The following is a 26,050-nucleotide window of genomic DNA, read 5'->3' as shown; positions in this document are numbered from 1 at the left end:
GTTATATGCACTGAATAACCTCTGTAACAACAATCAGAGAAAATAGGATGCAATGATTGAAAATGTATCTTTGAAATTAACATTCTGTATTCTTGAACCAAGTAAGATGCATATGCTAAAAATAATATCTGCCATCATAAGCATCTGTGTTCAAATATGTGAAACATTAATCTCACTTAATTTCAATGGATTTCAAGATCCAGATATTATAATTATGACTATTTGGAGAAAGCCATATCTATATGCCTAGAATTGGGATAAAAACTTTCAACATTGTCAGAAGTCAATTTCAGTGTAGGTTCAGCCACCACTTACAAAGAACTACACAGCATTTTGTATGTTAAGTAATGTTTTTCATTATAAACTAAACTAGTGTGTTAATAAAAAATGGTGCTAAAACAATGGTTTAATAAACCAACTTGAATTATTAATCACAATTTTATGAACAATCCATCTCACAAATGCTCTTCAATGTATATTTTGAAAATATGAAGCAGCACTCTAAGAGCCATTCTTAGGCAAAAATAATTATAAGAAATCAGTGAAAGATTCTACTGTTTAAAGGTAATCTGAGATTTAAAAATTTATGCTGTCCACAATACACTTAGTATAATACCTAGAATTTTTAGGAAATTTGTTTATAATAGGTTTGTTTTCAAATTTCAAAATGGAGTGTTTTCAGATTTATTTTGAGATTAGCAATCTGACACTGTTACATATTGCTACTAACAAAAATATTCATTACTAGTTTTGAAACAAAGAAGCTTAATATTAATGACATCATGTTAGAAACTTTCAAATATAACCAAGATTTGAAAAATATGTTGCCAACACATATGCTAATGCTATTCATATTTAAAATCTTGAGATATATCATAATTGTTTCAAATTCAACAATTGAAGCAGTTTCAACAGTGTGGTATGCTGAATTGCTGTCATAGACATTATCTCACACAGAGATGCACAAATAAAATAGTGACCTTATATGTCAATGCTCTGCCCTCTTTGAGGGACTATAAGAAGCAAATAGGGCTAACGGAAGAGACTTTGATTACAAGGAATTAATTATCTCCATCAGAAGCTGGGCTCAACAATCATTAGGAAAGTAATAACTGCTTGCGAGCAAGTAGTTAAACATTATAACTCTATTCATCAACCTGGAAATTACATGTAAAGAACTGTAAGTTCCAAAGACAACTGCCCCAAAGTGATACTATGCAGTTAATGCTGCATTGACATTCTGAAACAAAGCATGTGGTCTTTGCGCTGGTGCTTGTTATTCCTCCATGACAGTATAAGTGTAAAAATTAGAGTAAGCATTTAGAGTCTTGTAGCAGTTTGACAGAATAATTTTACATCTGTTCAGTTTAGTACTACAAGAATTGGAGCTTATATTTTTATGTCTATTTTTTAAAATTTCATTTTCCATATAGCACATTATTACTGTATTTACAAATATATTGGTTGGTATGTGGTAGATAGGAAAACAAAAACAAAAACTTCTGGTCCTTCACCACAAATGGTTTGAGAACTATGGTTCTAAGGTATTTGGTAATTTAGATTAGGTGAAAAGATAATGTAAAATAATATGCACTGATATATTTGCAAATTATTTCAAGTTCTATAAAATAACCTATATAGGAGGGAATTTTCTTCTTGAGTGAAGGGACAACAATTGAAACCATTAAATAATTATATAGTCATAAAATTAAAATCAGTTTTGAAAGCTTTCCATCTTCCCTATCAGTGCCTCAGTTTCTAAAGCATATTAAATTACGTAGCTTTAGGAACTGTAGTTTCTTCTATACTAATAAGAGGTTTTGTATCTAAAACTGCTCTAATGGTGAAGTACAAAATACCTTCTGAATTATCAATTGGGAGTCAGAAGCCGACTTTAGCATCTGTAAGAAAATGATACAGTTTTTGAAAATAACATAGCTTGGGTGGGAGAAGAAAATTGAGGATGATCTCAATTGTCCCTCCTGTCCATAAATAGAACCTGAACTGAGAAACCCAAAATACTAGCACATCCTTTTCCCATAATTGCATCAGTAAGTGTGTGCTAAATGAAGACTACATAAAATTGAAAACAATAAAGTTAAATTCATGAAATCTGATCTAACTTAGTACTGCTGTCAAAACACAGGTTAAGTCTGTACCATGCACTGAATATGCATCATTTAATATTGTTTCTGAATGTTATTGCACTGTAACTCAGGTTCTAGGCAATAAGGCCAGTTTCTGAAGAGTCAGTATGTTTGCTAAAGAAGACTACACTAAGTGGACTGACTAACTAAAATATATGCTGGCCATTTGAATTACTATATTGGATTTACTGCTATTCAGCTATAGGATCTATTGCTTAAAGACTAAATTTCAGAAGTTTCTTTTAGTTAGGAGATAGTGAGCATGATGTGACTAGATGGTACAGAGTTTTAGACAATGATCTGGTTTGAAAATTGTTCTTGACTTTATTTTCCTTTTCCTTCTGACATTCTTTGGGCAACAGAATAAAATTGATGTGCTAATTGCTCTTGTACCATATCAAATCCATCTTACAGAAAACTGTTCTTTTTATTTCTGTGATACTGATTTCTCTCTCTTTGAGCTTTTTCTTGTTAATTCATTTTCTTCCACCTCTTCTGTCTTCTCTACTTCACTGCACTCTTTAAATAGAGATCCCTCACATGATTCAATCCTATGATTTTTGCTTAAATTGCAGAGTACTAATGAATAGATAACTCATTATTGCCTGATGTGTATGCTTCTGTAACAAAATTCATGAGCATGATGCTCTTAAAGTCACATCAATGCTTATTGAGTTCTTGCCGCAAAATAGGTGACTGCTTGAAACCGAAGCCATGGAGACAACCATGCTAGGAGTTCAGTCCTAGAGAAGGTCTCAACAACATCATCATCTGTGTGTATATCTAATAGCATCGAAAGACATAAAATGTGGAATAAATGTAGAATAATAAGAAATAATAATAAGAAATGCTATCATATATGTAAACACTGTTTTACACACTTTTAGGTATGAAACCATTTGATTCTGGTTTGGAAAGGAGAAACGGGTCCTTATGGCTATGAGTAGTAGTGTGAGGAGGGACAAAGTGCACGTTGAGTATTCCCAGCAGAACAAAACGATGAAGGAAGAAAATGCATGAGATATTTTTGGGAAAAGGTGATTATTTTTGTGCAGGTTTAGAATTGAGTATATAGAAGGGGAGGAGATCTTGCAGGGGCTAGAAATGAAGCTTGAAAAAACTATGGACAGCTGGATAAGTGTCTAGTACCCTACACTAAGGAGCCCCATGATCAGATTTATGTTTTAAAAAGAAAATCAGCAGCAGCATGGATGATGACAGGTGGTCACGGGAATAAATACCACAGAGAGGACAGTGGGCCTCTCCAGAACCCAAATCTGTAGAAAGTGAGACTGATATATCTATGCAATGGGTACTGTGGAGCCCTATACCAAGGTCAGAGGTGTGGAGCCCTATACCAAGGTCAGAGGTGTGGAGCCCTGTACCAAAGTCAGAGGTTAAAAATCTCTGGAACTGACCAAGGAACTGTTGCCATGAGTCTCTGGATCGAAACCAGCCAGTTCCCTGACTCCAAGTTAGGTAAAGTACCTATCCTATTATTCGCCTTATATCATCTTGGCCAATCACCTAATGCCACCATTGCAGTAGAAACTTTATCTGCCTTGAGACTACAAAAATTGGCTGCCCAGCTGTGAAAGGGTTTGTCTTTCCCTTGAGCCAGCCACTGTTCTAACAGTGTCTTCCACTCTAATAAACTTTATTCTCCTCTCATTTTGCCTCCTGTCTGGAAATTTTTTCCAACACGTGCACAGATCATGACAGGTACCCTGAACCTTGGACCTCCCTGGAGAAGTTTCAGTGAGTCAACATTTCCTTGCAGTAAGGTTTCGTGAAGCATGCATCAAAGAAGAACAACATTGAATGGATGGATTGTGGATTCTGGCGACCAGTCCTGGGTTTGAAAGGGCTACCCTGGTGGCTCAGATGGTGAAGAATGGGCCTGCAATGCAGGAGAACTGGGTTTGGTCCTTCGGTCGGGAAGATCTCCTAGAGAAGGGAATGGGTACCCACTCCAGTGTTCTTGCTTGAAGAATTCCATGGACAGAAGAGGCTGACAGGCTACAGTCCATGGGGCTGCAAAGAGTCAGGCATGACTGAGAGACTAACACTTTCTGGCACTTCATAACCTAGGACCAGATATTTCTGTAACATATCTAAGCCTTGTATGCTAAGTCACTTCAGTTGTGTTCAACTCTTTGCAACCCCTTGGCTCCTCTGTCCATGAGATTCTCCAAGTAAGAATACTGGAGTGAATTGCCATGCCCTCCTCCAGGGAAGCTTCCTGACATCCTGATGCAGGGATTGAATCCTAGTCTGTTTTGTCTCCTGCATTGGCTGGCAGATTCTTGAGCCACCAGGAATGCCTCTAAGTCTTAGTTTCCTCATCTATTAAACCCTGGACTTAATAATAGATTTTAATTCATAAGGTTATTATAAGAATTAAATGAGTTAATGTTAATGTGTGCACCTCACACATGTAAATACTCAACAAATGTTATCATTATCATGTTAATGATGAGTTGTTTTTTTTTTTGTCCTGAAGAGGGCAGAGAGAAATAATGAATTTTGACTTTGCATTTCATGTTGCTTTTGGTTGAGCCCCTTCCCCCTTCCTATCTCCTCCCTACCCCCAATTAGTGTATAGCTTTCTTATCACTCAGTATATCATATTTCATACACCTTTTCCTTTCAGAAAGAGCTGGTCAGTAAAATAGTCCTATGATCGCGCACCAGTGATCTTTTTGACCAGTTCTTGACTATTTACTAAATGCAGTACAATGTATTATGTTTGAGATGATAGTGTTATCATCTAAACAGATCTTATGTTAAGCATTAGTTATTTAACACTCCATAAAGTAAGTAGATAATAGTTATCATTCTACCTCAGATAAAGAGGCCAGAAAAAAAAAAAAAAGAAGTCACTAGGATTCAAGGAGGAAATCAGTAACAATTCTGTAGAACTGATATTTTTAAAAGATTCTACTCACATTTCTTTTTCACAAGATAAGGGTTAATGTTGAAATTAAACACAATACAGAAATTACCTTTCCTTACCCCTTAATATAAGTTTCTGTATTAAAAAAATTACTAACATACCTTCACTGGCGTGTCGGTCTCTAAATATGTTCTTGGGATGGACACTGAATCCTTCTATATCATGAACCGAGGAAGCCCTCCGTATACTACAAAGGCTTTCCTTTGATCTGGAATGAGTCAGCTGGGAACTTGACTGCAGCATGTCAGGGTAGAGTCGGTCCCATTGCCTTTTAGGAGAGGAATGGTCAAGAGGTCCAGAGATATTCACCAAGGGGGAACATTTGCCGGGCTGTATCAAGGCTTTTGTATCATCTGCTTCCGAGGGGCTACAGCTTTCTTTTGTTGGAGACTTCAAGTGCTTCATGGCTACGGAGTCGTCGCTGTGTTTAGATGACTCAATCACTACCACATCAGGATCTTCCTGTGGTAAGGACTGCTTTCTGTAAGTGAGAACTCTCAGACCAGGGAATTTGAACCCAAAAAGTTTCCCTACAAATGGAGATAGGAAAGAGCATTATTACACGACAAAGGATATATATCCCTTCAAACAAACAAATAAACATTGCTGATACATATTTAACTAGCATGTAAAAAGTTATTAACAAATGCTTAAGTCATTTACAGTTCGAATGTGGTTTATGGTAGAAAACGTCTCTGGGACCGATATAAATTATCATATAAGCTGTAAGAAAATAGTGAAATGATTTTACCATGTTTCTGATGGTTAGATATACTCCACTGATACAAAAGCATTATTTGGATGATTTTTTGTTTTAATAAATTACAAAATATGTTCACTATACATCCATTTTCTTAAAGGGAAACAGAATTAGAGTACAGTTTAGAAAGAAAAAGAAGGGATGGGATACTATGTGTAAAAGGGCCAGACACAGGAAAGATTATAGTGCACGTGTGTGGGAGGTCTATGGAGGGGAGGATGCCACAGTATTGGAAGTGGAGGAAAGGGAATGAGGTTGGAGTAAGGAGTTGGCCCGACATATTCTAAAAGATTTATATTGGATGATATTGTTAGTCTAGCGTTGACGTGAAAAAGTGGAGTTAACTGTGTATGAAATGGTCCTCATTCTGCTTGGAATTCCTGAAAAACACTGGGTTTCAGAGTGGGTTGTAAACATAAGAATTTCTTTGCCTTGATTAGTTTTTGTACCATCTAAGAATATGGCATGGAATGTTATATGTATCTCAGAATGGTTGATGCTTAGAAGGGCAACTAAATATAAACATTAAAATATTAAAATTAAAATATTAGCTAATAAACACATAAACTTATTGGTGGTAAAATCCAACCCCTATTTTTTCAGTGAATGGCCTCATAGTCCATCTAGTTGTATAAGCCTGAGATGAGTGCTACTCTAGTAGTTACTATTCCGTCTTACTCCATCCTTCATATCCAATTAATCTGCTGTGTTCATGTTACCTCCTGAATATCTTTTTAATGTTTTTACTTCTCTTTATCTCCATTGCTCTCACTCTGTGGAGAGAATCAAGGTTCACCGGATTTCTTACAATAAGATACATATCATTTTCCATATTAGCATTATATTGTCTATCCTTTAAAAATTATATATTTATTTTTATTTTATTTTTTTTTGTCATTTTCTTTTTTTTTAATTTTTTTCCATTCATTAGGTTTTCCTTTTTTTTTTTAAATTTTAAAATCTTTAATTCTTACTTGCATTCCCAAACATGAACCCCCCTCCCACCTCCCTCCCCATAACATCTTTCTGGGTCATCCCCATGCACCAGCCCCAAGCATGCTGCATCCTGCGTCAGACATAGACTGGCGATTCAATTCACATGATAGTATACATGTTAGAATGGCATTCTCCCAAATCATCCCACCCTCTCCCTCTCCCTCTGAGTCCAAAAGTCCGTTATACACATCTGTGTCTCTTTCCCTGTCTTGCATACAGGGTCGTCATTGCCATCTTCCTAAATTCCATATATATGTGTTAGTATACTGTATTGGTGTTTTTCTTTCTGGCTTACTTCACTCTGTATAATCGGCTCCAGTTTCATCCATCTCAACAGAACTGATTCAAATGAATTCTTTTTAACGGCTGAGTAATACTCCATTGTGTATATGTACCACAGCTTTCTTATCCATTCATCTGCTGATGGACATCTAGGTTGTTTCCATGTCCTGGCTATTATAAACAGTGCTGCGATGAACATTGGGGTACATGTGTCTCTTTCAATTCTGGTTTCCTCGGTGTGTATGCCCAGCAGTGGGATTGCTGGGTCATAAGGTAGTTCTATTTGCAATTTTTAAGGAATCTCCACACTGTTCTCCATAGTGGCTGTACTAGTTTGCATTCCCACCAACAGTGTAGGAGGGTTCCCTTTTCTCCACACCCTCTCCAGCATTTATTGCTTGCAGATTTTTGGATCGCAGCCATTCTGACTGGTGTGAAGTGGTACCTCATTGTGGTTTTGATTTGCATTTCTCTAATAATGAGTGATGTTGAACATCTTTTCATGTGTTTGTTAGCCATCCGTATGTCTTCTTTGGAGAAATGTCTATTTAGTTCTTTGGCCCATTTTTTGATTGGGTCGTTTATTTTTCTGGAGTTGAGCTGCATAAGTTGCTTGTATATTTTTGAGATTAGTTGTTTGTCAGTTGCTTCATTTGCTATTATTTTCTCCCATTCAGAAGGCTGTCTTTTCACCTTGCTTATATTTTCCTTTGTTGTGCAGAAGCTTTTAATTTTAATTAGATCCCATTTGTTTATTTTTGCTTTTATTTCCAGAATTCTGGGAGGTGGATCATAGAGGATCCTGCTGTGATTTATGTCTGAGAGTGTTTTGCCTATGTTCTCCTCTAGGAGTTTTATAGTTTCTGATCTTACATTTATATCTTTAATCCATTTTGAGTTTATTTTTGTGTGCGGTGTTAGAAAGTGATCTAATCCTTTAAAAATTATATATTTAAAAAAAAACAAAAAACAACTTTTGACCACATAGACTGTTGCTTAACCTTTTACTGCTCCCAGTAAGTTCTTGCTTTGGGCATGAAGATAATACTAACTCTACTATCTGGAGCTTGATTTTTCCTCTTTCCTTTCTGGGACCCAGCCATATGAACTTTATAATTCTTCCAGAGGTCTATGCTTCTTTTAGATTCAGGGCTTCCTTGTGCTTGATAATTTTCACTCTTCCTACTCAGTACATCCTTTAGGATTTTCTTTTTATGGAAATCTGTTGCACTTCTTTCTTCTTAAAAAATATTTTATACTGGAGTGTGCATGTGTGTGTGCTAAGTCACTTCAGTTGTGTCTGGACTCTGTAACCCTGTGGACTGTAGCCCGCCAGGCTCCTCAGTCCATGGGATTCTCCAGGCAAGAATACTGGAGCGGTTGCCATGCCCTCCTCTGGGGGATCTTCCCAACCCAGGGATCAAATACTTGTCTCTTACCTCTCCTGTATTGGCAGGCAGGTTCTTTGATTAATGAAAGTGAAAGTGAAGTCGCTCAGTCGTGTCCGACTCTGTGACCCCATAGACTGTAGCCTACCAGGCTCCTCTGTCCATGGGATTTTCCAGGCAAGAGTACTGGAGTGGATTGCCATTTCCTTCTCCAGGGGATCTTCCCAACCTGGGGCTCGAACCCAGGTCTCCCGCATTGTAGACAGATGTTTCACCATCTGAGCCACCAGGGAAGTCTTTGATTAATAAAGTTGTGTTAGTCTCAAGTGTGGAAAAGGCAATGGCACCCCACTCCAGTACTCTTGCCTGGAGAATCCCGTGGACGGAGGAGCCTGGTAGGCTGCAGTTAATGGCGTCGCACAGAGTTGGACATGACTGAGTGACTTCACTTTCACTTTTCACTTTCATCATTGGAGAAGAAAATGGCAACCCACGCCAGTGTTCTTGCCTGGAGAATCCCAGGGATGGGGGAGCCTGGTGGGCTGCCGTCTATGGGGTCGCACAGAGTCGGACACGACTGAAGCCACTTAGCAGCAGCAGCAGCTGTTGCAGGTGTACAGCTGAGTGATTCAGTTATACATAATCTATAAAAACAACCTTCAGATTTTAGCTCCAAAGTCATTTCCTATGGGAAGCTCTTCTTTCCTTCAGAACTATTAGTATCACCTTTGTAATTTTCACAACAGCTCATAGTTGTACACTTACTGATTTCTGATTAACATTTCTCTTCCCTAGTGGACTGTAGGCAGGGCCTCTGTCTACTTTGCTCACCAAATCCCAGTTCTAACAGAATGCTTGAGCATGGTAAATGAATTTTCACCAGCAGATCCTAAACTGATAATGTGCTTCAGTTTTGACTGTGGAAAAACTAGGATATTCAATTGCTCTGACCAACTTATGTAGACCATCTTTGCCTCCTAGTAGACTTCCCAGGTGGTGCTAGTGGTAAGAACCTGCCTGCCAATGCAGGAGACATGAGAAGCAGGTTCAGTCCCTGAGTTGGGAAGATCCCCTGGGGCGGGGCATGGCAACCAACTCCAGTATTCTTGGCTGGAGAATCCCATGGACAGAAGAGCCTGGCTGGCTATGGTCCATAGGATTGAAAAGAGTCGGGCACAACTCAAGCAACTTAGCATATACACATAGCCTCCTGGAACTGTATTTACTCATATTCATCAAAATAACTGAGTAGAATCCAATAGCTGATGAAAATGATGAAGTTTATATCATGCCCTTTATACCTGATACAACACATGCAATTAAGTCGCCTTTTTTCCAGAGGTTATTAATTGCTATCATTCTGATTCTACAGCACACAAAGAAGTGTTTTCAAACTCCTCCTCATCTAGTGAATTTTATGTAAAATACTGATTACAGAAAATATTAGAATTAAGCAGGCTAAATTCTTACTGTTAGGTTTTGTGTGCTAGTAGTTAACAGTGGCAAATATAATTGAAATAGAATTTATCTTTCTGATAAAAGACAGGACACAGTGCACAAATTTCAGGTACATTCAACATTAAGCTCTGGATTAATTAGCAGGTGACAGTAACCAATGTCTGCATATATGATTAAATAACAGTACATCACAGCATCTCTTTTGCAAGCATTCTTATATAATTCTACTAACAACTTTTATATGCTCAAGTAAATTGCCAAGTTAAAAATCAGTGAACTGCATCAAAGTCATTTGATTAGTTTTTAATGCACTTGGAATTGACTTATAAAGCAGTTTACAAATCAATTCTGCAAGCTTATTACAATGCACTGAGGTCAGTGCCTACTTTTATTCATTTTTCATCCATTACATTACCCTCCACATTTAAAAACAATTCCCTGCCTTTCTTAAATTAATGACTGCACAAGGCATTTAGATTGCTCCTACAGTTTAGTCATATCCAAGGTGGTACAGATGGTCTTTTCTGCATCACTAGGTTAATATGACCATGTTATATTGCATTACAGATTTAGTTGTCTAACCTCAGTTCATCCGGAAAGAATAAACATTGAGAATTTTGGTCAATGCTAACACTTTCAGGCATCAAATATAAAACATAGATAAGTATAATCTTATGATTCTTAACACTAAAAAACCGCCTTGTAAGTTGCTTCCATATTTTAATATATTTGCTTTCTAATTTGAATAACTAAAAGAGATACTATTTAGCTTACTATCTACTAAAACGTTCAATAGGTCTGAAATAATAATAGAATCGGGGCGGGGGGGGTGGTTATACATCTTTTAACACATTCCCTAAAACAATTATATGTATTGATGAACTACTGACATGAACATAATTTTGTTTAAAGGCATCATTTTTCACTTGAGAGAGATATTTCTACTATACATGAACTTATAATTAACTATCATGACAATGTCTTTTTCAGGACATGTACCTTCTATGAAACTGCTGAATATAAATTTGTAAGCTGCATCTTCATACACCCTGCATTAACACTTAAATAAGAGCTGTTTACATCTCAACCAAGAAGATACAGATATTCCCCGTGTCCTTCTGTTTTGAAACCTATAATTATGACTTCAATCTATATATGAAAAAATGTTAAATACTTGGCCCTGGGTCAAATAGGAAATCAGGGTGGTAAAATAAAAATAAAACAGCAGCTTCCTTGATTTAATTTCAGTTTTACCCCAGATTTCATGCTTTCTTGTTCCATAAATATTCACACAACCATCTATTGAGAATCATAAATCTCTCCTTTAAATAAATGTAGATAAATGCATACACACATTTTTTATAATCCCAAATGTTGAATAACAAAATCTCCTCCATCTGAAATTCTTCCACTAACCTCCCTTAGAATCCTCTAGGACTAGCTGACTCTTAAGAAATATTCCTTACATTTTTTAGTTTCTTTACATCTAGTTTTAGCTAATCATAGTTCTCACAGAATTACAATGATCACAACTAAATTTCTATCCCTATCTCCTGCAATAATGGGACTTTAGGAAATGGTTTTATCAAAATTTCCAAATTGAGAAATTGTTAGCAATCTGAATTATTTCTCTGTCTCTCTCTCCTCACCTCCCTCACTCAGCCAGAGCTGATTCTAATCTAAAATTTGGAAGAAAACTATTGTGCTAATTTTGACATGAAATAAGACGCTAACTTAAGACTATACATAGGAATATTAGAAATAGTACATTTGTTGCAGAAAACCCAAATATTCCTAAAAAGTTCTCAATATATTGCTAAATCACTGAATTTCCTCACAGTTATAGGTTCCCCATTCCCTTGGTTTAATTTCACATCATTTCCACAAACTCTTAGAACTTTTGACTACTTAATCATTTTACTACTAAACTCAAGTTAAATATCAATTAAAAGATATTACCCTTGCTTGGTTCTGCTTAGCTGGATTATAAACTGAAAAAGTGGGAAAAATTTTACTTTCAAGAAGTCACGCAAACCAGAGACTAAAGTGGGGTACGTAGAGGACATGTGTGTGTGCATACGGGGCTGGGGGGCAGGGTTGTGAAGGTCACAGCCAGAGATACTTCCCCTCACAAAGCATTTGGAGTGCTGGGAAGTATCTTGATTGGATCTGTGAAAACAGACTGTGCAAAAGAGTTTTGGGGACGCGTCCTCAGGAAACACGCCTAAAAGGAAATAAAGAAGACAGGACTGGTCAGAGGAAGTTATTTAAACTGATACAAAAATGCAGCTAAAACTTCAGCCTGTTCTCTTGGGAGCTGTGGAGCTGGACTTGTCCTTCAGAGATATGCCAAAATGAAGTCAGGTATCTCCCTGTTGCAGCTAGTCACTGGTTACAGGTATCCCATGGGAAGGGCCATGACCTTGGATAAGGCAGGTGCCTGCCTTTGACTACAACTCCCAGTGAGGGATGGAGCTGTGTACCTGCAGGGGCCAATATTTTCTGCATCTGTCCCTGCCTTGAGGAGAGTGTCAGGCACAGTACCTATGGTACAGATGGGGAAGGACAGTCAGTCTAGGGTCTGAAAAAAATGATGATCTGAGTAAGCTTCCCTGGTGGCTCAGATGGTAAAGCATCCACCTGCAATGCAGGAGACCCGGATTCGATCCCTGGGTTGGGAAGATCCCCTGGAGAAGGAAATGGCAACCCACTCCAGTATTCTTGCCTGGAGAATCCCACGGACAAAGGACCCTGATAGGCTACAGTCCATGGGGTTGCAAAGAGTCGGACACGACTGAGTGACTTCACTTTCACTTTCACTATCACACAAAAGAATTCATGAATTAATATCAATGTACCTTTCCATAACCAGAGTATTCACACATCTGGCATTTAAATTGGAAACCTTAAAATCACTGTGGGACTTTTCTCCAACCAACTGGCTCTGGATGTGCAGAGAAATATAATTTTAATCTCTGAGTCAGAGAGAGAAACATATCAAATTTGATGGGAGAAACAGGGAAAATAATTGAAATATCTGACTTTCCTTTTCAGGAAGAAATTTCCACAGAGGCACCCTGAGAGGAGATGTCTAACTTACTAATGTGTTAGGAGTCTATGGTGATGCCCATGGGCTGCTAGAGCAACCCACAGTATTATCAAAGAAGGCAGTAGCTTAGCAGTTTGACTGGGGAAAAAAAAAACAAACAAAAAAACATTATTCAGAGTGAACTCAGTACTGACCTGGATAACCTGATTAGTGGGTGACAAATGGGGCAGTGAAGCCAGTGTAGTCCTGGTGTTTGTGAAAACAAAAGGCGACCAGGTGTCCATCAACCTGGTAAACCTGCAACTAAATTTGGGACCCTTTAAAGGAGCAGATGTGATCTGTAATGCCTTGAAAGACTTAGACTTCTGGGACATTTCCTGGGGTGAGAGATACTGGAGAAAAAGAAACATTTCACAGTAAGGCATTAAGTATAGGACAAGACAGGAATCTTGAAGGAACGTGCAAAGATCATGTGTGTGGAGATCAGGGGAAGTTACTGATGTAGCAGGAGTGAGAATAGCCACAGGAGTCACAGCAGCAGCAGAGAACTTCTGGAACACGTTCACAAAGGCTGACTATGTCTGAGAAGCACTGCTTCCAACCTAGCTAGCTCCTCCTGAGGGCGAAGAAGCAGAAAACACAGGTTTAGAACAAGGGAGATAAGGCAGAAAGTGGGACAGGCTGGTGGACTGCTCTTAGCCATCCAAGGTCAAAAATCCCTCCACAAGGAGGCATTGGAAATGAAATCAAACACATTAGAATTATAAATACCTAAATGGGTTTCCAGTATTAACCGCTTAATAAATTGATGTATGATTTACAATACTGCTATTTTGTTTCTCTTTTATAGAATTCTTTCTTTTCAAAATGCCAAGTTAAAGAGTCCATTCATGTTATGCAAAAGTAATGACATTTGTACCTAGTTTGACCCAAGATGACCATGTATTAATAGTTGTTACAATCAACAGGAACTTTTTGATGGAGTGTTCTGAGCACAAATGGTACAGACACCTGTTACCCTCATGCTGTGTAAATAGGGACTGTCCCTAATTTGGGTGTTGCTAAGTAACAAATTCTTCCAAACGGTATGCACACAGGGACTCTGATGTGGACATGCTCATTTAGGCTGTCATTAACATTCATTGCTAACAAAAGGATAATGCATAATTTTTTCAATGATTAGTAATTATCTTGATCTTAGAAACATGTATTTTGCCCAAATCCTGGGGGGGGGCATGATATAAAGTTGATTGCAACTTATGACTGAACTTTTCCCAGATTTCTTTTAGCAACAATGTCATGGTTCCTTTTTCTATGTCAAATTTAATCTTTAAAAACAGGAAACTTCCAAACACATGATAATAGTAAACATTAGTTATGTTGTAAAACCTTTAATTAAATTCATCTGAATAAAGGATTGTTTCTATAGTAATGCTTGCTGAGTGGGAAACTCTATATTACTACCACAGCTCTTCATCTTTGAATTAAAGAATGACTTTCAGCTCCAATGGAGAATAGTAAAAACATTGTGAATGCCCTTTATAAACCAGCTATACAGAAAATGTCTTTGTTCCTTAGCTTGAGGTCTGAGCACTGAAATACAAATATGAGGGAGTAACATAGCTATTCAGAAAGATACATGTTTTATGTGTCAATTATTCAGAATACTGAGTCCAAAGCACACGAATACATTTTACTGTCTTAAATTAACTAGATAATTGCCTAAATTACCAACTGTATTCTGTGTGTATAGAATTTGCTTCAGTCAAAGCTTTCAGAGTAATTCAAATTTTTATTTTAGTAAGCATAAAAGTAAAAATTCTCTTTTGATTTGGAGAGTATATTTTTAATCATTTCAAAGATGATGGAGTCCCTTTTATAGTACCTTAATGAAATTAAATGAAAAAGTTCACTTTTGAAAATAACTGTGAGAATAAGATACCATAAAATTTTAACTTTATTTTTATGTTTAGTTTCATTTAAAATGTATCTTTATATTTTTATCAAACCATTAATAACCTAGAACTGCTGCTGCTAAGTTACTTCAGCTGTGTCCAACTCTGTGCGACCCCATAGATGGCAGGCCACCAGGCTCTGCCGTCCCTGGGATTCTCCAGGCAAGAACACTGGAGTGGGTTGCCATTTCCTTCTCCAATGATGAAAGTGAAAAGTGAAAGCGAAGCTGCTCAGTCGTGTCCGACTCGTAGCGACCCCAGGGACTGCAGCACCAGGCTCCTCCGTCCATGGGATTTTCTAAGCAAGAGTCCTGGAGTGGGGTGCCATTGCCTTCTCCGAATAACCTAGAACAGTAGTTCTTAAACTTCAATGTGTCAGCATGACCTGAAGAGTTTTTCAAAATACAGATTGCTGTATTTCTGTGTTAATGAATCAGGTGTTCTAGTGTAAGGGCCAACAAATTACATTTTAAACATGTTATAAGATGATGTTGATGGTCTCAGTACAGGAGAATCACTGACTAATGCTCATTCAGTAGGAAAAATGACTTAATTACTCAATACAAAGAATAACTTATTCATAAATTTATGCATTCTACAAATATGCATTGTTATTGTTGTCAGTTGCTAAGTCGTGTCTGACTCTTTTGCGACCCCATGGACTGTAGCCCCCCAGGCTCTTCTGTCAACGGGATTTCCCAGGCAAGAATAGTGGAATGTATTGCTATTTCTTTCTCCATGGGATCTTTCTGACTCAGGGATTGAACCCATATCTCTTGCATTGGCTGGTGAATTCTTTACAACTGAGCCAATAGGTACTCACTATTTGCAAAATGGGGGATATGGAAGAAAATACAACATTCCTCCTATGAAGTAGAGCTTAAGTGCTCCTGGATACTTAAAATAAGGTGAACTTCTTTAGTTTTCCATAGCCCTCACCTCTCTTGCTCTTTATTTGTCACCAGGAATGAGATATATTTGTTGAAGGTGGGCTGATGAAAAGACTTCCTTCAGCCCTGAGATGTGGAAGGTGAGGTGTTCTGTCTGACAAAGGAGGTGGATTTGAGAAGAGAGTCATGAAAACCTTGGTGAGGTTTTGAAATACTTATTAATGGAAAGAGATGAAAATTATCTATAAAAATTAGGATTTTATGTGCAATTTTTACTTGTAGTGTAATCACTAAATGATAAAATTCATTATTTTTCTGTGACTAAAAAGACTTACACATGGGCCTGTTTTCTTATTGCGATATGTTTCAAGTTTAGTAAAATGAGAAAACTTCATGGATTTTTGCCTGTGATGGAAGCAGTAGATTAAGTAGACAAACAAAAAGCTATTTTAAATTGATAAGAGGAGTGAATGTGATTAGTTAAAATTTATCTGGGGATATGAACTTAAGGTCAGCATTTATAGTGGCTCAAACTGACTTTTTGGTTTTAAGACATAAAAAGGAGATGGAATGTACTTATTTTCTGTTGGGTTGTATATTGTTTTTGTTTAATTTAGGTTTCCCAAACACCTTAAAGAGATTTTTAACAAGTGAGAATGTGTATGTGTGTCTGTCTGAACCAGACTGGTGATCCTAGATTTCTGTTATCAAATAGAAGAAATACTAGATTTAAATACACTTGTAAAATGAAACTTTAAAATATTTTATTTAAAATAATAAAAACAAAAACCTCCTAAACCTGATGACAATTAACTTTGAAATAAATAGTGTAAGCATGAACACATAATTTGGCTATCTTCCATGTTGTACAAATATTTCATAGCAACAGATATTAGAGCAGGAAAAATAGAGGACACGTTTTCCCATTGCTGCATTGCTATTATTTCCTTTAGATGTGATCCCCTTTTATTTGGTAGGAAAGTAGATTTTTATCCTGCACTCAGTATCATTTCCACTATTCAGATTACAGAGTTTAAACCATCAGTGAGAAAAGGTTTAATTATATATTATAATTGGTATTTACATTCATTATGGAGTAATTAATCAACACAATTGTGCAGTATTTATTAATTTGATAGTTAGACCTACTAGATAATACTCTCTCCTGTACTTTCTTCTTTCCAGGAAAAATAAGTCATCTATTTATGGCTGGTTCTATATCTTCAACAGAGATTAAGTTTATGAAAAATTAATTCTTCCCAGAGAAAGCTGCTTACTTTTGTTGTGTTGTGTTCCTGATTCAGAAACTAGATATTAGTACTGAGAACTGATTCACCTTTTTATTCAATACAAGTCTCTAAGTTTCCACAATTTACTCCACCCAATTTATCACAGTGTCTTTTCATGATGTATCTTTCCTATTGTGTATTTACTAATAACTTCTTTCCTATTACTTAATATTCCCAATTTAATACTTCATTTCCTTTTCATCTGTATTTCTTGTCACTTCACATTTTAAAAAAAATTGTGTCTACATTTCAGGAGAGGCAGTTAAATTTATAGACACCCACATCTTCTCAAATAAACAGTAGCCTTTTCCTATTATTTTCATTTAAATACCAATACTAAGGGCATGCATACACCCCCAGACACCCACTTAACACACACACTTTTATATTCCTTATTTAAATAAGAAATTAAGCTTTTTGAAAGATGAAATTTTTCTGCAGAAAGGGGTGTATCAAAATTTGGTTTTCTCTTATTTTTCATTGGTTTATTTGTTTTGTGGCCACCAACTGAGCAACACGGAGAAGGCAATGGCACCCCACTCCAGTACTCTTGCCTGGAAAATCCCATGGATGGAGGAGCCTGGTAGGCTGCAGCCCATGGGGTCGCTAAGAGTCAGACACGACTGAGTGACTTCACTTTCACTTTTCACTTTCATGCATTGGAGAAGGAAATGGCAACCCACTCCAGTGTTCTTGCCTGGAGAATCTCAGGGATGGGGGAGCCTGGTGGGCTGCTCTCTATGGGGTCAAACAGAGTCAGACTCGACTGAAGCGACTTAGCAGCAGCAGCAGCAGCAACTGAGCAACAATGTTTGATATAGCCAATATATTATTTTACAAAGGTAGCAAAATTATGCTTTAAGGAAAAAATAGAGGAATTTTCCAAAGATCAGAAATGATATAAAGTAGAACTTGGATAGTATTAGAAGCTACCAAATATAATTTGTCTGTCCTAAACTTTTCTGCTTGATTTAATAATCAACTCTTCAAAAATTGACACCAAGTAAAAAGAAATTTAGAGCATATAATGACAGAAGGTATAATCAAAACCAGTATAATGGTTGTAAATAATAGGCCTTTGTAATGCTCTGGAAACAATTGTATCTGCATATGTGTACTCTCTCTAATGACTCCCTGTCTGAGTGACAGCTGCAGTGTAGGGAAACCACTCATGTTCACATAATAAGGAACAATCGCTACTGAATTTGCTGTGACTTGCACAAGAGATGCTATTTTAATCATAGTATAAAGTTGCATATATTATGTATGACACTCTGGGAGGCTACTGTAGAGATTATCTTCCATTCAAGAAATCAAAGCTTCAATTATCTGTTTGTATTTCAGTGTGAAATGAATCCTTTTTTTTTAATGCTTTTTTTTTTTTTTTTTGCCATACAACTAATACACTACTCCCTTTTTTCACTCTCATCCAATTTGATGGACCATGAAAGACAACTATTCTGGGGGAGAAATGAAGACTTTCTGAAGACAAAAAAGAAACAAAACTAGGCTCCCCCCAAAACAAATTATCTTATTGACATTCATGATCAAAATACAACCTGAAATTGCCTAAAGTATATTCTTGAGAACCATTCAATAGTGATGAAGTTTGTTAGCAGAAAATATAATGAAAGCAAAAATAGTAATCAACTTAAAGTAACAAATCTTTGTATTATACTAATTTTTTATAGTACTTCACTTTTGTTATAAATGTCAACTGGGAGACTGACAAATTGGTAGTTTTGATAGTTTTCCCCAAGTGTGATATCGTTCAGAGTAAAATATTCAGAATATTGGAACTGTATTACACTAATATATTATTTAACTTCTATGCAGAGTACATCATGAGAAACGCTGGACTGGAAGAAACACAAGCTGGAATCAAGATTGCTGGGAGAAATAACAATCACCTCAGATATGCAGATGACACCACCCTTATGGCAGAAAGTGAAGAGGAACTAAAAGCCTCTTGATGAAAGTGAAAGAGGAGACTGAAAAAGTTGGCTTAAAGCTCAACATTCAGAAAACGAAGATTATGGCATCCAGTCCCATCATTTCATGGGAAATAGATGGGGAAACAGTGTCAGACTTTATTTTTCTGGGCTCCAAAATCACTGCAGATGGTGACTGCAGCCATGAAATTAAAAGATGCTTGCTCCTTGGAAGAAAAGTTATGACCAACCTAGATAGCATATTCAAAAGCAGAGACATTACTTTGCCAGCAAAGGTCCGTCTAGTCAAGGCTACGGTTTTTCCAGTAGTCATGTATGGATGTGAGAGTTGGACTGTGAAGAAAGCTGAGCACCGAAGAATTGATGCTTTTGAACTGTGGTGTTGGAGAAGACTCTAGAGAGTCCCTTGGACTGCAAGGAGATCCAACCAGTCCATTCTGAAGGAGATCAACCCTGGGATTTCTTTGGAAGGAATGATGCTAAAGCTGAAACTCCAGTACTCTGGCCACCTCATGAGAAGAGTTGACTCATTGGGAAAGATTGTGATGCTGGGAGGGATTGGGGGCAGGAGGAGAAGGGGACGACCGAGGATGAGATGGCTGGATGGCATCCCTGACTCGATGGACATGAATCTGAGTGAACTCCGGGAGTTGGTGATGAACAGCGAGGCCTGGTGTGCTGCGATTCATGGGGTCGCAAAGAGTCGGACACGACTGAGCGACTGAACTGAACTGAACTGAATTGAATATATTATGTCCCAGTATTGCCTAAAAGGATAATATAATGTCATTTAGATGCAACAAAGAAAGCAAGTGATACGATGAAAATTTTTTAGCTGGTGTACATTTGATTTAGTATAGTTCATTTTGCAACAGAGGCTTTGGGACTGGGTTTTTTTATTTTACATATATTTAGCTATCTGATTTAATAGTATAACAATTTATTTTTTCAATATTAAAGTTTTGGGATAAGTCTTCCAGTTTCCCACAGATGACAGTAACTTAAATTTTCATTTGCTCATAGATCCTCCTAAAAACTACAAAGATCAATAAGGGAGGCAAATAAAAATACTTATAAACTATGCCTAAAGAGTAATTAGAGCAAGACATTACAAACTTTAATTTACATGTAGCCAGGGAAATAACTGCCCAAGACCAAAAGAATTGCTTAAGAACACAATACAATATTAAGCAGAAAATAAGTGGAAAAAATGGGAGCACCAACATCTCCTTAGAGTAATGGAACACATATCAAATAGAGTTTACTCTTAGAAGAAGACAGTTTCACCCTGAGTAAGAAATACTGAGAGAAATTCTGTGACCTTAATGGAGAAAGCATTGGTTAAAAGGGGGATAATAAAAGTGGCTAGAAAAGTGCACAAGACCCAGATGTAAGCTTTGGAAAAGCACTACTTCTTGGAGAGAGAGAAGTATCTTCAAAGGTGGAAATGTCCCTTGGAAGCTCGGAAATAAGGAAGCAGATAAATATAAGTTCTCCATATTTACATACGAAGGAACAGAATAATCAGAAGACAAAAACAAACAAACAACGAAATCAACTAGCGTCATATATTTTAAAAACAAGAAACTTCCTCCACAAAACCCACACATTTACAAACTCCTTGCTATACACAAATTAAATTTTGAACTGAAAAATTTAAGAAGCCATTCAAACAAGACCTATTCTCTCCCCCCTCCCACCAGATATTTCTCATTAGTGATCGTCCAAGAAAATCCTTAATGAATGGATTATCTGTACAAAGATATCTCTAATATCTGTACAAAGAAAACTCTGATATCTGTACAAAGATATCATAAGAGAAAAACAGGGAACAGGAATAAAAACATGCAGAAGAAAGTGTGTTATGTATCTGGCTATAAGACAGAATAGATATATAGCACCCCAAAATAAATTTAAAATTTTATACCAGTAATCAGAGATATGAAATAAGATTATAAATTAGGAATTCAAGAACATAGAATAAAATCTGGACAAAGAAGAAAATGCAAAGCAAGACTGAAAGAATACAGGCAATACATTCAAAACAGAAAAAAGACACAATTATCTAAAAAAATAAGATCAAATTACAAGCAAACCATAAGAATATAGGTCAGAAATGAAAGAAGTTAAGAAAATAAAATAGAACAAAGGCAAAAAAAAGGACCAGAAAGGAAGTGGTGGATATGAAAGATAGGCAAAGAAGGTGCAACGTTACTTGAGTTTATTATTTGAGTCCCTGAAGAAGACAAATAAACCAAATGAAAGTAGCTATTAAAATTATAATTCAATAAAATTTCCTGAACTGTAACATGAATTGAATGTACATATTGAAAGGGCCCACCATACATCTGGAAAAATTGACATAGAATGTCAAACCTAGACATATAGAAGCAATAGTTTTAGACTTTAAAAGTCTGTTTTCATTTGAAAGAAAAGTGACAAAATCACTTACAAAGGGCACACAAGGGTTGGCATCAGATTTTTCATTAGGAAAATTTGATGCAAGAAAAGTGGAACACTATCTGCTAGGTTCACAGGGCAACAAAGTGTGGACCAAATGGCTTATATCTACCCAGGCTGTCCTCAAAGCGTGAAGGCTACAGGAAAACCATGCTGATTTACTTATGAACATCTCCTGAAATGGATGAACTTTTCCATGAAGTTTGTTTGGCGAAACTTCAACAAAAAGCCAAGTGGTGAGCATTGAACACATTTCACTAGAAATTTAAGGCAAAACCAAAGTGAGAAGTATGTAAATTACATCCTCTGAGAAGCCAGAAGTACCGCAACCAAAGGAATGGAGAAGGAAATATAAGCTCATCATCTGGTAAAAATGGGGAATGAAATAATATAATTTAAACTGACAAACTGAATGGTAAAGGACTAAGCATGCAGAGGACTGCAAAGGTACTGATGATAGTTGATTAGGATAATTTGAATAGTCTAATCTCTGGAGGAACAGTGACAGTGAAAGTCACGCAGTCGTGCCTGACTCTTTGGGACCCCATGGACTATGCAGTGCATGGAATTCTCCAGGCCTGAATACTGGAATCAATAGCCTTTCCCTTCTCCAGGGGTTCTTCCCAACCCAGGGATTGAACCCTGGTCTCCCGCATTGCAGGTGGATTCTTTACCAACTGAGATATCAGGGAAGCCCCTCTGGAGGAAAAGAAATGTCAAAAAGCTACTCCACAAACAAGTACCAGGTTTAGATGATTTCACAGGGGAGTTATACTTAAATTTTAAAGCCCATATAATTCTGGCATCACAGACTCAATGGACATGAGTGAGAAAATTCTGGGAGTTGGCGATGGACAGTTATACCTGGCGTGCTGCAGTCCATGGGGTCACAGAGTTGGACAGGACTGAGTGACTGAACTGAACTGACTGATAATCCCCAAACTATTTTTTATTATTACATATCATAGAAAATAGAGAAGACATTACAAATGATTTTCTAATGTAATCATAATGTTGATGATAATACCTAATGAAATTGCACATATGCAGTCAAAAATTACAGAGCAATTTTCCTGATGAGTATGGATGCAAAATCCTAAATTAATTTTAGATGAAATGAATTCAGTATTACAAGATAAAATACATCATGCCCAAATGTGGCTTCTTTCATGGACAAAAGAACAGTTCCAGGCTGAAGCTCCAGTACTTTGGCCACCTCATGCAAAGAGTTGACTCATTGGAAAAGACTTTGATGCTGGGAGGGATTGGCGGCAGGAGGAGAAGGGGACAACGGAGGATGAGATGGCTGGATGGCATCACGGACTCGATGGACGTGAGTCTGAGTGAACTCCGGGAGATGGTGATGGACAGGGAGGCCTGGCGTGCTGCGATTCATGGGGTTGCAAAGAGTTGGACATGACTGAGCGACTGAACTGAACTGAACTGAACTGAACTTTATGAATAAGATTTACCATAAAAATAAGGAAACAGAATAGCAAATTTGTTTCCAAAGATGCTGAAAAGGTAATTTACAAATTTCAACACCCATTAATAAATATAAGCACATGGAAACGTCCATAAAATTACAAAACATGTTCTACTCGGCCATATGTCATCATTTGAATTAATGGGGATCACTGATTGCATTCACACAAAAATCAGGAATAAGTGACCTTCACTATTAATTTCTTTTTAATAATACGTTGTAAGGTAATAGCCAGCTCAATTAGACAAGAGGAAACTATTAGATGTATAAAAATTGGAAAATAAAATGCAGTCTCTATTTGATTAAAACAATTGAAAAACTGAAGTGGTTATTTATGTAGCATGGAAAATAGAGAATAAATTCTAAATTATTTTCCAAAGTAATTATAATGTTGATAATAATACCTAGTGAAATTGCCACATACACCCTCAAAAATTACAGAGTGATTTTCCTGATGAATATCGATGCAAAATCCTAAATTAATTTCAGATGAAAAGAATTCAGTATCACAAGATGAAATGTAAAAATAGTTCCATGTTAGCAACTCTGATAATAAGATTTACCATAAAATAAACATGTACGTGTTGTCATTTACTTACGGTTTACAGTTTTGACTGGTAATATTGGATTTACCCTCTCTGGCGAAGCAGCATTTTCTTCATCTCTCACATATTCAAAATTAATGATGAACATCATAGCCACGCCCTCTTGGTTTTTCACTGGAATTATGTGAGTATTACAAATGAAAGTGGACCCTAAGGAGATAAAAAATGAGTATAAGGTCAAAATTATGTCTTCATTTTGAAGTGTCAGTAATATTAAAATTCTAATAAAGCCCTGTAGAATTTTCTATCCTAAATGATCAGTGAAATTCAATTAAAAATTTAATTTCTCATTTCATATTATATTGCATATATATTTACACAAAAATACACAAATTTGCCAGAAAGATTTTACAGGCAAATTGAACTACTACATTATGGAAAGACAGAATATCAAATCTCATTTATTCTTATACTCACCACTTTAATTTTTAAAAAAGGACAATTTTTTTACATTTCTAGAAATAACTCTTAGCCTTTATATATTTTGATTAATTCTGAATCTATATAAAGTATAGCTGTATAAACAATAAAGATAACTCAGTTTTTCTCATCTTGAAAAAACTCTGAAATTATTTCCTTTTTCTTCTTTAATTTCTTGAACATCAAACAGTAAATTATTTATTCTGTCTTAAATAAGTCCTAATAATTCTTTTTTTCAGGACATATTTAAGACAGAATCAATAATTTACTGTTTCATGTTCAAGAAATTAAATAAGAAAAAGGAAATAATTTCAGATTTTTTTTTCAAGATGAGAAAAACTGAAATACGTGAACTGTGAACTTCCAGATGTTCAAGCTGGTTTTAGAAAAGGCAGAGGAACCAGGGATCAAATTGCCAATATTCACTGGATCATCGGAAAAGCAAGAGAGTTCCAGAAAAACATCGATTTCTGCTTTATTGACTATGCCAAAGCCTTTGACTGTGTGGATCACAATAAACTGTGGAAAATTCTCAAAGAGATGGGACTACCAGACCACCTGACCTGCCTCTTGAGAAACCTATATGCAGGTCAGGAAGCAACAGTTAGAACTGGACATGGAACAACAAACAGACTGGTTCCAAATAGGAAAAGGAGTATGTCAAGGCTGTATATTGTCACCCTGCTTATTTAACTTATATGCAGAGTATATTATGAGAAAAGCTGAGCTGGAAAAAAGCACAAGCTGGAATCAAGATTGCTGGGAGAAATATCAATAAACTCAGATATGCAGATGACACTGCCTTTATGGCAGAAAGCAAAGAGGAACTAAAAGCCTCTTGATGAAAGTGAAAGAGGAGAGCGAAAATGTTGGCTTAAAGCTCAACATTCAGAAAACGAAGATCATGGCATCCGGTCCCATCATTTTCATGGGAAATAGATGGGAAACAGTGTCAGACTTTATTTTTCTGGGCTCCAAAATCACTGCAGATGGTGACTGCAGCCATGAAATTAAAAGACGCTTAGTCCTTGGAAGGAAAGTTATGACCAACCTAGATAGCATATTCAAAAGCAGAGACATTACTTTGCCGACTAAGGTCCATCTAGTCAAGGCTATGGTTTTTCCAGTGGTCATGTATGGATGTGAGAGTTGGACTGTGAAGAAGGCTGAGCGCCGAAGAATTGATGCTTTTGAAGTGTGGTGTTGGAGAAGACTCTTGAGAGTCCCTTGGACTGCAAGGAGACCCAACCAGTCCATTCTAACGGAGATCAGTCCTGGGTGTTCTTTGGAAAGACTGATGCTAAAGCTGAAACTCTAATACTTTGGCCACCTCATGAGAAGAGTTGACTCATTAGAAAAGACTCTGATGCTGGGAGGGATTGGGGGCAGGAGGAGAAGGGGACGACAGAGGATGAGATGGCTGGATGGCATCACTGACTCGACGGACATGAGTCTGAGTGAACTCCAGGAGTTGGTGATGGACATGGAGGCCTGGCATGCTGCATTTCATGGGGTCGCAAAGAGTCGGACACGACTGAGTGGCTGAACTGAACTGAACTTAATATTTCTTTCCTTTTTTGTGTAAAATTCACAATGTTCAAATCATAGTGATTTTGTTTGGTTTGTATTTTGTTAGAAAATAAGAACAAAATATTTGTCTACGTTATTGTGTTAATTTGATCTCTTTAACCAAGAAGATGACATTCTTTTAAAAGCACAATTATAGGGCTAAAAGATACATTTTATTAAAATCTCCTGGAAATTAAATGAACAAAAAGATGACTGAATTTACAGCTAACCACTGCCATCCATCCTTGAACAGAAAACCCAAGATCCAAGATTTAGGGAAGACAGTAAAGAAGCTGACTTTTCATATCAACCGACTTCTGCCTGACTTCTTAGCCTGATTACTCAGAGCAGTTTCCTTACACATTTACCCTCTGAATATTTTCTTTAG

The 26,050-nt window shown here is 36.8% G+C and overlaps 1 protein-coding gene across 2 annotated transcripts in view; it reads right to left on the bottom strand.

The window, feature by feature from the left end:
- The window catches only part of KCNH7 (potassium voltage-gated channel subfamily H member 7), a 539,652-nt gene that overhangs the window by 140,529 nt on the left and 373,073 nt on the right, over positions 1-26,050 (bottom strand). For both annotated transcript variants that reach the window (XM_060411139.1, XM_060411140.1), the window contains exons 3-4: positions 23,668-23,823; positions 5,205-5,633 (exon numbers count right to left, since the gene is read on the bottom strand). In XM_060411139.1, coding sequence (XP_060267122.1) covers positions 5,205-5,633; positions 23,668-23,823 — 585 coding nt within the window. The remainder of the gene's footprint in view (positions 1-5,204; positions 5,634-23,667; positions 23,824-26,050) is intronic.

The sequence above is a fragment of the Ovis aries genome, chromosome 2, assembly GCF_016772045.2.
Source record: "Ovis aries strain OAR_USU_Benz2616 breed Rambouillet chromosome 2, ARS-UI_Ramb_v3.0, whole genome shotgun sequence".
NCBI classification, from domain to species: Eukaryota; Metazoa; Chordata; class Mammalia; order Artiodactyla; family Bovidae; genus Ovis; species Ovis aries.
The sequence above is the reverse complement of the archived record's forward strand: the minus strand, read 5'-3'. Positions and strand labels throughout refer to the sequence as shown.